The 11,320-nt window shown below is 45.6% G+C and overlaps 1 protein-coding gene across 1 annotated transcript; it reads left to right on the top strand.

The window, feature by feature from the left end:
• The first annotated feature begins 6,328 nt into the window (after positions 1-6,328).
• Positions 6,329-10,721, top strand: LOC138771923 (serine-aspartate repeat-containing protein I-like). Its single transcript, XM_069951926.1, has 3 exons — positions 6,329-6,370; positions 8,675-9,298; positions 9,345-10,721. Exons 1-3 carry the CDS (start codon positions 6,329-6,331, stop codon positions 10,719-10,721), a joined length of 2,043 nt encoding a protein of 680 aa, XP_069808027.1.
• Positions 10,722-11,320: the final 599 nt, after the last annotated feature.

Genomic DNA, 11,320 nt, shown 5'->3' with positions numbered 1-11,320 from the left:
GGAAGGCAACGTTTCTGTGGCCTCTCGCCACCATTGTGGTATGTTCACTTTATTTGGCTTGAAAATGGTGGCGAGAGGCCACAGAAACGTTGCCTTCCTGTAATGCTGTGACAACTTTGAATAAATTTGCACTGTTTTTTCACGTTATCCGGAGTGCCGACAATCTACTTTACATATATATATATATATATATATATATATATATATATATATATATATATATATATATATAAATATTCTGTATATAGCCGTAGGCACCAAATAACATTCAGAAATAAGCCAGATATATGGTGCTGTATAACGTTATGCAGCTGATCCCCCCTCATCTGTCAGTCCGCTAATCCTCCTATTTATCTTACTATATATATATATATATATATATATATATATATATATATATATATACTAGAAAATGTACCCGGCGCTGCCCGGGTATAAAGTGTCAGTGTGTTCATTAGATTTGTTCCAAGGTGCTCAGGAGGCAAATCTGTGCCCTTGTTTTTTTTTGTTTAAGGGGAAATCGCCAGGAGCCCTATATACCCCTATATACCTGACAGTTCTGCACTGTTTATGTAAATTGTAGCTTATGCACATTAGAAATAAACTAAAAACTTTAAACATCCTAAATATCTAATAGCCAAACTGAGATGTCATGTGATCAAACTGTATACAGAACCTGGTTATATACAACATTGGCAGTGTTATATACAGCCTGGTTATATGCAACATTGTCAGTGTTATACAGTATACAGCCTGGTTATATACAACATTGGTAGTGTTATATACAGAGCCTGGTTATATACAACATTGGTAGTGTTATATACAGGACCTGGTTATATACATTGCCAGTGTTATAGACAGCCTGATTATATACAGCATTGGCATTGTTATATACAGTGCCTGGTTATATACAGCATTGGCAGTGTTATATACAGAGCCTGATTATATACAATATTGGCAGTGTTATATACAGAGCCTGGTTATATACAGCATTGGCAGTGTTATACTGAGCCTGGTTTATTACAACATTGTCAGTGTTATATACAGCCTGGTTATATACAACATTGTTAGTGTTATATACAGCCTGGTTATATACAACATTTGCAGTGTTATATACAGCCTGGTTATATACAACATTTGCAGTGTTATATACAGCCTGGTTATATACAACATTGGCAGTGTTATATATAGCCTGGTTATATACATTGGCAGTGTTATAGACAGCCTGGTTATATACAACATTGGCAGTGTTATATATAGCCTGGTTATATACATTGGCAGTGTTATAGACAGCCTGGTTATATTAAGCATTGGCAGTGTTATATACAGAGCCTGGTTATATACAGCATTGGCAGTGTTATACTGAGCCTGGTTTATTACAACATTGTCAGTGTTATATACAGCCTGGTTATATACAACATTGTTAGTGTTATATACAGCCTGGTTATAAACAACATTTGCACTGTTATATATAGCCTGTTTATATACAACATTTGCAGTGTTATATACAGCCTGGTTATATACAACATTGGCAGTGTTATATACAGCCTGGTTATATACAGCATTGGCAGTGTTATATACAGAGGCTGGTTATACACAACATTGGCAGTGTTATATACAGCCTGGTTATATACGACATTGTTAGTGTTATATACAGCCTGGTTATATACAACATTGGCAGTGTTATATATAGCCTGGTTATATACAACATTGGCAGTGTTATATACAGCCTGGTTATATACAACATTGGCAGTGTTATATACAGCCTGGTTATATACAACATTGGCAGTGTTATATACAGCCTGGTTATATACAACATTGGCAGTGTTATATACAGCCTGGTTATATACAACATTGGCAGTGTTATATACAGCCTGGTTATATACAACATTGGCAGTGTTATATACAGCCTGGTTATATACAACATTGTTAGTGTTATATACAGCCTGGTTATATACAACATTGGCAGTGTTATATACAGCCTGGTTATATACAACATTGGCAGTGTTATATACAGCCTGGTTATATACAACATTGGAAGTGTTATATACAGCCTGGTTATATACAACATTGGCAGTGTTATATACAGCCTGGTTACATACAACATTGGCAGTTTTATATACAGCCTAGTTATAAACAACATTGGCAGTGTTATATACAGAGCCTCGTTATATACAGCATTGGCAGTGTTATATACAGCCTGGTTATGTACAACATTGGCAGTGTTATTGGCAGGTACATAGACATAAAGATTTTACCTGATACAACTCTGGAGCAGCAACATACAATTGTCCATGTGGAAAACATGCACAATCCAGATTTATGCCGCCACCTGCAGTGATCAGGCTTGGGCCTTGTTTATTGCCAATTCAAATGATGCTTAACAGGAAACTGCAATCATCTAAAAGGTATTTCATCTGAGTTAACCAGTGGAAATAGTGTATACCTGTAGTGTATAGTTGGGGGAGGGGAGCTGTATACCTGCAGTGTATAGTTGGTGGAGGTCCTGTAAACCTGTAGTATATAGTTGGTGAAGGGGCCTGTAGTATATAGTTGGTGGAGGATACCTGTAGTGTAGAGTTTTGAGGTCCTGTATACCTGTAGTTTATAGTTGTGGGGTCCTGTGTACCTGTAGTGTATAGTTTGGGGGTCCTGTATACCTGTAGTGTATAGTTTGGGGGTCCTGTATACCTGTAGTGTATAGTTTGGGGATATTGTATACCTGTAGTATATAGTTGGTGGAGGATCTGTATGCCTGTAGTGTATAGTTGGTAGAGGTTTTGTATACCTGTAGTGTTTAGTTTGGGGGTCCTGGATACCTGTAGTATAGAGTTGGTGGAGGTCCTTTATACCTGTATTGTATAGTTTGGGGGTCCTGTATACCTGTAGTATAGAGTTGATGGAGGTGCTGTATACCTGTAGTATAGAGTTTTGGGGGTTCTGTATACCTATAGTGTATAGTTTTGGGGTCCTGTACACCTGTAGTGTATAGTTTGGGGTCCTGTATACCTGTAGTATATAGTTGGTGGAGGTCCTGTATACCTGTAGTGTATAGTTAGGGGGTCGTGTATACCTGTAGTGTCCTGTATACCCATACCTCCCAAGTGTCCCTCTTTTTGAGGGACAGTCCTTACTTTTGACCCATGTTCGCCTGTCCCTCTTCTTCTTAACCTATAAATTAGATTTGCATTAATAAACCTTCAATGTTGCTGGAAAGTGTCTGGTTACTTACTGTATAATAGACCCAAACCTGCATATTATTCTATCATGTTGTGCAAGCTGGATCCTAAACATTTGTTATATTCCCATGAATCATGTGACAATATGGCCGCTGTCACACATGCAGACTCATTGAGTTCTATGGCCCCATACACACATCTGTAGGTGTTTCTGATCCATTTGGGGACATGATCCATGCTGCAACAAAACGATGAAGCCATTGTGCGTCTGTGTCACCTATCTGACAGGGGTCCCTGCAAATGCCGACAGGAACTGAAACACATTTGTAATTCTGTCCGCAGTTTTGGGTCCGCAATTACAGACAGCGTTACTGATGTGTGAATGCGACCTAAGGATGCAGTCACACATACAGGATCTGCTGCAGATTTGCAGATATCGATGTAACTAAATGCATCAATCTGCAGCAGATCCTGGATGGGTAAATGCATCAATCTGCAGCAGATCCTGGATGTGTAAATGCATCAATCTGCAGCAGATCCTGGATGGGTAAATGCATCAATCTGCAGCAGATCCTGTATGTGTATATGCATCAATCTGCAGCAGATCCTGGATGTGTAAATGCATCCTTAAATTAAAAAGAAATGCCTGTATAATTTTCCTAGCATGAACCACAACTGTCCCTCTTTGGCCGTCCAAAATGTTGGGAGGTATGTATACCTGTAGTGTATAGTTTTGGGGTCCTGTAGTTTCCTGTATACATATACTGTATAGATGGAGTAGGGGGTCCTGTATACATGTTGTCAGGAATAGCAGGTGAAGACAAGACACTCGACAGTGGGCCCTGAATCTTACCCCACCCACTGTCACCTGCCTACTTGCCTCGGTCGACCCTAGGCGGTCGCGGACAACCACGAAGACAATCCCTATGCTGTATACGTGCAAAACATAAAACGCAGACAGACAGACAAACACAATGCGGGGAGTAAACTAGCCGAGTCAGAAAACAAACGAGCAGCGCAGTACAAAATCAGAACCAAACGGAGAGTCAGGGGACAGGCAAAAGGTCAGAATCCAGGCAAGGCAAAAGAGGAAGGATATAGCAGAATACAAGGGACTGGGGAGCTGGGATCAGAACAACTAATAGCCAGCGATTAGAGACTGGTACTGACAACACTTTATACTGGATCAGGAGTCCGGACCAAAGGCTGATTGGTCCGGCCTCCTGAATCCAGACACATAGCAGCTGGTGCACTGCAGGCTGAGTGGCAGAGAGATCCGTCACTCAGCCTGAGTCCAACAGCACTCAGCTGCTCGGCCGGGCGGCGCTCACTGATGCGAGACCCGCGGCTCCCCTGGTTACTAGGGACGCCGTCGGGTCTCCGTGACGTCACCCGGCCCTGCCGAGGAGGGCGGCGCTGCGCTCCAGCCGGGCCAGACGACGCTGGAGCGCGGTCAGGTAAGTTACTGACACATGTACTGTATAGATGGAGTAGGGGGCCCTGTATACATGTACTGTATAGATGGAGTAGGGGGTCCTGTATACATGTACTGTATAGATGGAGTAGGGGGTCCTGTATACATGTACTGTATAGATGGAGTAGGGGGCCCTGTATACCTGTACTGTATAGATAGAGTAGGGGGTCCTGTATACATGTACTGTATAGATGGAGTAGGGGGCCCTGTATAGATGTACTGTATAGATAGAGTAGGGGGTCCTGTATACCTGTACTGTATAGATGGAGTAGGGGGTCCTGTATATACATGTACTGTATAGATGGAGTAGGGGGTCCTGTATATACATGTACTGTATAGATGGAGTAGGGGGTCCTGTATATACATGTACTGTATAGATGGAGTAGGGGGCCCTGTATATACATGTACTGTATAGATGGAGTAGGGGGTCCTGTATACATGTACTGTATAGATGGAGTAGGGGGTCCTGTATACATGTACTGTATAGATGGAGTAGGGGGCCCTGTATACCTGTACTGTATAGATAGAGTAGGGGGTCCTGTATACATGTACTGTATAGATGGAGTAGGGGGCCCTGTATAGATGTACTGTATAGATAGAGTAGGGGGTCCTGTATACCTGTACTGTATAGATGGAGTAGGGGGTCTACCAGTTATTACTGTGGATGTTGTGAGGCAGCCGCCATAGCAACCACAGCTCCCTGTGAAAATTAAAGCAGTAATCCTATTGGTTGCTAAGGCTCCAACTGCAATTACTGCTGGAGACATGCAGCTAATTATATCACCTGTGTGTGCAGTGAGGAGATTTTCCCATTCATCTCTATGGGGCGCTGCTCTTCCCCCTCCCCCTCCCCTCCTGTACATCTGGCGGGGAGGGGACCTTAGCTCTAACCTTCCAGGGCACCCAATGTATCTGTGGGCCAAATTTGGTGTCAAATGGTTTAGGCGTTTGGAAGTCTATAGAGGACAGACAGACAGAAGGACAGACAGACTTTCATTTATATGATATAGATATGTTATGTAGCTGATCCCCCCCATCTGTCCGTCCCCTGATCCTCCTATTTATCATACATTATATATATATAAATGTTATGTAGCTGATCCTCCATCTGTCTGTCCCCTGATCCTCCTAGTTATCATACATTATATATATATATATATATATATATATATGATATGTAGCTGATCCTCCATCTGTCCGTCCGCTGATCCTCCTATTTATCATACATTATATATATATATATATATATATATATATATATATATATATATATATATGATATGTAGCTGATCCTCCATCTGTCCATCCGCTGATCCTCCTATTTATCATACATTATATATATATGTTATGTAGCTGATCCTCATATTTGGTCGGCACGGTAACCGCGATCTTCCTCATTTCCATCATTACGGTTTGTTTCTGGGATGAGATCAGCAGCTGTTTGCACGGCCGCTCCGCTGGTGTTAGGAACCATGTCGCCTCTTTTATAACATCAAAGTGTTTTATCTGCTACATAACATCAATGCGTTTCTGATGATCCGTCCTCGGGGAATGCGCTGATCCATGATTTATTCAGTGCGGAGTGACGCCGCGTGGATTATTACCCGGAATATCAGCGTCCGGGATTCTTTCTGCAGATGCAAATTGTGGAGACGGAATTGAAGTTTCATATGAGATGTGTCACACTGTAGAAGGTTCCGGAAATACAAATGCATTGGTGAGTGTGAGTATCACTAATATTAGTCTGCACGGGGCCCTGATGGGGGAGTCCCAGGGTCAGAGGTTATCCACAGGATATATCTGGTATAAAGGTATATACTCATCTCAGCTCATATACCTGTAGGACGCATCACATATAATCATTCAGCAAACTTGTCTCCTCCTCCTCCTCCTCATCTGCTGCTCTTTCCTCCCATTGCTGACAGCTCATTGTCTAGGTTACCGACCACCAATCTGCTCTAAAAGCAGTGGTGTGGCTGGTGGATCTGTAATGTAGATGTATAGAGACGTGTAGCGTCCCAGAGCCGGTATGTCCCTACTTCTTGCCGTCATCAGGTATTTCTGTTCCACTCTGGGCTATAGTCTGCATTTTACTTCTTCACCACTTGGTGTCGCACTCCTCTGTTTGGTGCACAGCTGCAGGGGATACAAACAGTTAACTTGTGACGCCTTGTTCTGTCTGTTGTCCGATCCTTAGGCTGGGTACCCCACACACACTTAGGCCTGTCTCTTCTAGTACCTTCCCCACCAATGGGAGGTTAGTCCCAGCTTCTGCTACTTAAGCCCAAGCCATTGGGAGACTTTATAGAGATTATACCGTGTTAAGCCTAAAGGTGGGGTAACTACCTATCTGGGTTACCTTGTCTACGTCAGGGCCAACATTTTCCTAACCATGTCAGGAAGATCCCTAAGTCTTCAGTATTCATTTACAGTGGAGCAAAGTGCAGGTTAAGCCGACGGACTCCGTTGATATCTGCTCCTTGAGGGGCTAGCTTCACCTGGTCATGCAATCCCGGGTCTCGTAATATCAGATCTGCCACTCAGTGAGTACAAGCTTCCTCTAGCAAGTCACACTTATTCAGCCGAGTTCCCCCGGCAGAGTTTTGTACTAACTAGACAAGGCCCACTGCTACCAACACCAAGCAGGCCCAGGCTACAGCAGATATATAGTGTGTATATATACACCACAGAATATAAATATGTATACTTTATCTATATATGAAAGGGACGACAGGTACAAAAGCTGAATAATTCATTCTCTTTGGAATCGGACTTCAAATACAGAAATGACAGAAGTGCTTCCTCTGTGTTTCGGGAGCAATGACCGGCATGTTGGTGAATGTACAAGAACATCATCATTTGGCTCCATTAGTGAGAAGAAAAAAATTCCTATGAAGACGGGAAATGAAAGAGAAGCTCCGATCAATCAATGAGGATCAATCTAAGAGGATCAATCAGCGGTGCCAGCCAGACCTACAACAACCCAGATTCAGGCCAGTAAACAAACGTATAAGGGTCAGTGTGATGGACATAGAGGCTGATCGGGCCATTAACCCTTTGATGTGCGGGGTAGCTGTGAGGTGGTGGTACAGCAAGGTGGCGTCACTGGAACTTCCCGTCTGGGTCCGGATGCTTTCTCCTTCCCTCCAGAAACTCTTTGTGGCACTTTGCTTTTGTTTGTCGTGTAGCTTGTAGCTGTTGGGGGGAACATTTCCCACGCTTGTGCGGGGGACTGATTAACCCCTTGCTGGGCAGTGCTAAACAGATGAGACAGCAAACATAGGCTTGGCTACGCTGGCATACAGTGACAATGCCCAGCAAGGTGAAAACACTTGCAGACAAAGAAAACGCAGCTCCTTGCAATAGGGTGCCCCCCCCACTGTTGAGCTTTGCTATGGGACGGTAATTAAGTTGAGTCAGGCTATCTGTAAAGCGGTCAGATCTGCGGTACCGCGCCTGAGTAGCGGACAGAGTTCACTTGCATTTCTTACTCCTACAACAGTCACCACAGTCCACAGTCACCGGTGTATAGCACCACAAAGCAGCAAACCAAAAAGTTGAAAAAAAAACACTGGAATTTTCACTTTAGACAGTTGTAGAGACTGTAGGGGGGGGGCACAGTTCATCTACAGGACCCCCCTCTCCATGACTATGGTTGGGGGTCCAGGGTGCAGTAACAGAGGAGGATGCGGTAACAGAGGAGGATGCGGTAATAGAGGAGGATGCGGTAACAGAGGAGGATGCGGTAACAGAGAAGGATGCGGTAATAGCGGAGGATGCGGTAACAGAGGAGGATGCGGTAATAGAGGAGGATGCGGTAACAGAGAAGGATGCGGTAATAGAGGAGGATGCAGAGAAAGATGCGGTAACAGAGGAGGATGCGGTAATAGAGAAGGATGCGGTAACAGAGAAGGATGCAGTAACAGAGGAGGATGCGGTAACAGAGGAGGATGCAGTAACAGAGGAGGATGCGGTAATAGAGAAGGATGCGGTAACAGAGAAGGATGCGGTAACAGAGTAGGATGCGGTAACAGAGAAGGATGCGGTAACAGAGGAGGATGTGGTAATAGAGGAGGATGCGGTAATAGAGGAGGATGCGGTAATAGAGGAGGATGTGGTAATAGAGGAGGATGCGGTAATAGAGGAGGATGCGGTAACAGAGGAGGATGCGGTAACAGAGAAGGATGCAGAGAAGGATGCGGTAACAGAGAAGAATGCGGTAACAGAGAAGGATGCAGAGAAGGATGCGGTAACAGAGAAGGATGCGGTAATAGAGGAGGATGCGGTAATAGAGGAGGATGCGGTAACAGAGGAGGATGCAGTAATAGAGAAGGATGCGGTAACAGAGAAGGATGCGGTAACAGAGAAGGATGCGGTAACAGAGAAGGATGCGGTAACAGAGAAGGATGCGGTAACAGAGAAGGATGCGGTAACAGAGAAGGATGTGGTAATAGAGGAGGATGCGGTAATAGAGGAGGATGCGGTAACAGAGGAGGATGCGGTAACAGAGGAGGATGTGGTAATAGAGGAGAATGCGGTAATAGAGGAGGATGCGGTAACAGAGAAGGATGTGGTAACAGAGGAGGATGCGGTAATAGAGGAGGATGCGGAAACAGAGAAGGATGCGGTAACAGAGAAGGATGCGGTAAGAGAAGGATGCGGTAAAAGAGAAGGATGCGGTAACAGAGAAGGATGCGGTAACAGAGGAGGATGCGGTAACAGAGGAGGATGTGGTAATAGAGGAGGATGCGGTAATAGAGGAGGATGCGGTAACAGAGAAGGATGCGGTAATAGAGGAGGATGCAGAGAAAGATGCGGTAACAGAGGAGGATGCGGAAACAGAGAAGGATGCGGTAACAGAGAAGGATGCGGTAAAAGAGAAGGATGCGGTAACAGAGAAGGATGCGGTAACAGAGGAGGATGAGGCAACAGAGGAGGATGCGGTAACAGAGAAGGATGCGGTAACAGAGAAGGATGCGGTAAAAGAGAAGGATGCGGTAACAGAGAAGGATGCGGTAACAGAGGAGGATGAGGTAACAGAGGAGGATGCGGTGATAGAGGAGGATGCAGTAACAGAGAAGGATGTGGTAACAGAGGAGGATGTGGTAATAGAGGAGGATGCGGTAATAGAGGAGGATGCAGTAATAGAGGAGGATGCGGTAATAGAGGAGGATGTGGTAATAGAGGAGGATGCGGTAATAGAGGAGGATGCGGTAACAGAGAAGGATGCAGAGAAGGATGCGGTAAGAGAGAAGGATGCGGTAAGAGAGAAGGATGCGGTAACAGAGAAGGATGCGGTAACAGAGAAGGATGCGGTAACAGAGAAGGATGCGGTAACAGAGAAGGATGCGGTAACAGAGAAGGATGCGGTAACAGAGGAGGATGCGGTAACAGAGAAGGATGCGGTAACAGAGGAGGATGCGGTAATAGAGAAGGATGCGGTAACAGAGAAGGATGTGGTAAGAGAGAAGGATGCGGTAACAGAGAAGGATGCGGTAACAGAGGAGGATGCGGTAACAGAGGAGGATGCGGTAACAGAGGAGGATGTGGTAATAGAGGAGGATGCGGTAATAGAGGAGGATGCGGTAACAGAGAAGGATGTGGTAACAGAGGAGGATGCAGAGAAGGATGCGGTAACAGAGAAGGATGCGGTAACAGAGAAGGATGCGGTAACAGAGGAGGATGCGGTAACAGAGGAGGATGCGGTAACAGAGGAGGATGCGGTAATAGAGGAGGATGCGGTAATAGAGGAGGATGCGGTAACAGAGAAGGATGTGGTAACAGAGGAGGATGCGGTAATAGAGGAGGATGCGGTAATAGAGGAGGATGTGGTAATAGAGGAGGATGTGGTAACAGAGAAGGATGTGGTAACAGAGGAGGATGCGGTAACAGAGAAGGATGCGGTAATAGAGAAGGATGCGGTAACAGAGAAGGATGCGGTAATAGAGGAGGATGAGGTAACAGAGGAGGATGCGGTGATAGAGGAGGATGCAGTAACAGAGAAGGATGCGGTAACAGAGGAGGATGCGGAGGAGAATGTTGAAAAGAGATCTAGGAAAGCCCAATAGTTTTTAAGGCGGCTAGTGCTCATTCACAACCCTGCCTGTCCCACACCATCATAGCAGATTTGGTTGGGGGTAAATGAAAACCAGACTCATTCCCAGAGGTTTGGAGGGATGTTCTGCCCTGCCTCCACCCTGTACTGCCCCGCCTCCACCCTGTACTGCCCCGCCTCCACCCTGTACTGCCCCGCCTCCACCCTGTACTGCCCTGCCTTCACCCTTTTACTGCCCTGCCTCCACCCTGTACTGCCTGCCCCGCCTCCACCCTGTACTGCCTGCCCTGCCTCCACCCTGTACTGCCTGCTCCGCCTCCACCTTGTGCTGCCCCGCCTCCACCCTGTGCTGCCCCACCTTCACCCTGTACTGCCCCACCTCCACCCTATACTGCCCTGCCTTTACCCTGTACTGCCTGCCCCACCTCCACCCTGTACTGCCTGCCCCACCTCCACCCTGTACTGCCTGCCCTGCCTGCCCCGCCTCCACCCTGTACTGCCTGTCCCGCCTCCACCCTGTACTGCCTGTCTCACCTCCACCCTGTACTGCCTGTCCCACCTCCACCCTGTACTGCCTGTCCCACCTCCACCCTGTACTGCCTGTCCCGCCTC

This window comes from Dendropsophus ebraccatus, chromosome 14 (assembly GCF_027789765.1).
Source record: "Dendropsophus ebraccatus isolate aDenEbr1 chromosome 14, aDenEbr1.pat, whole genome shotgun sequence".
Classification (NCBI taxonomy): Eukaryota; Metazoa; Chordata; class Amphibia; order Anura; family Hylidae; genus Dendropsophus; species Dendropsophus ebraccatus.
Note: the sequence above shows the minus strand (reverse complement) of the source record. Positions and strands in the feature narration are given on the sequence as shown.

Excerpts from the sequence above, each read along its gene's own strand:
- LOC138771923 (XM_069951926.1), top strand. The coding sequence starts at position 6,329 with ATGTGTCACACTGTAGAAGGTTCCGGAAATACAAATGCATTG. Across the intron at positions 6,371-8,674 it reads CCGGAAATACAAATGCATTG|GATGCGGTAACAGAGAAGGA; the intron begins GTGAGTGTGAGT and ends GTAACAGAGTAG. Across the intron at positions 9,299-9,344 it reads CGGTAACAGAGAAGGATGCG|GATGCGGTAACAGAGGAGGA; the intron begins GTAAGAGAAGGA and ends GTAACAGAGAAG.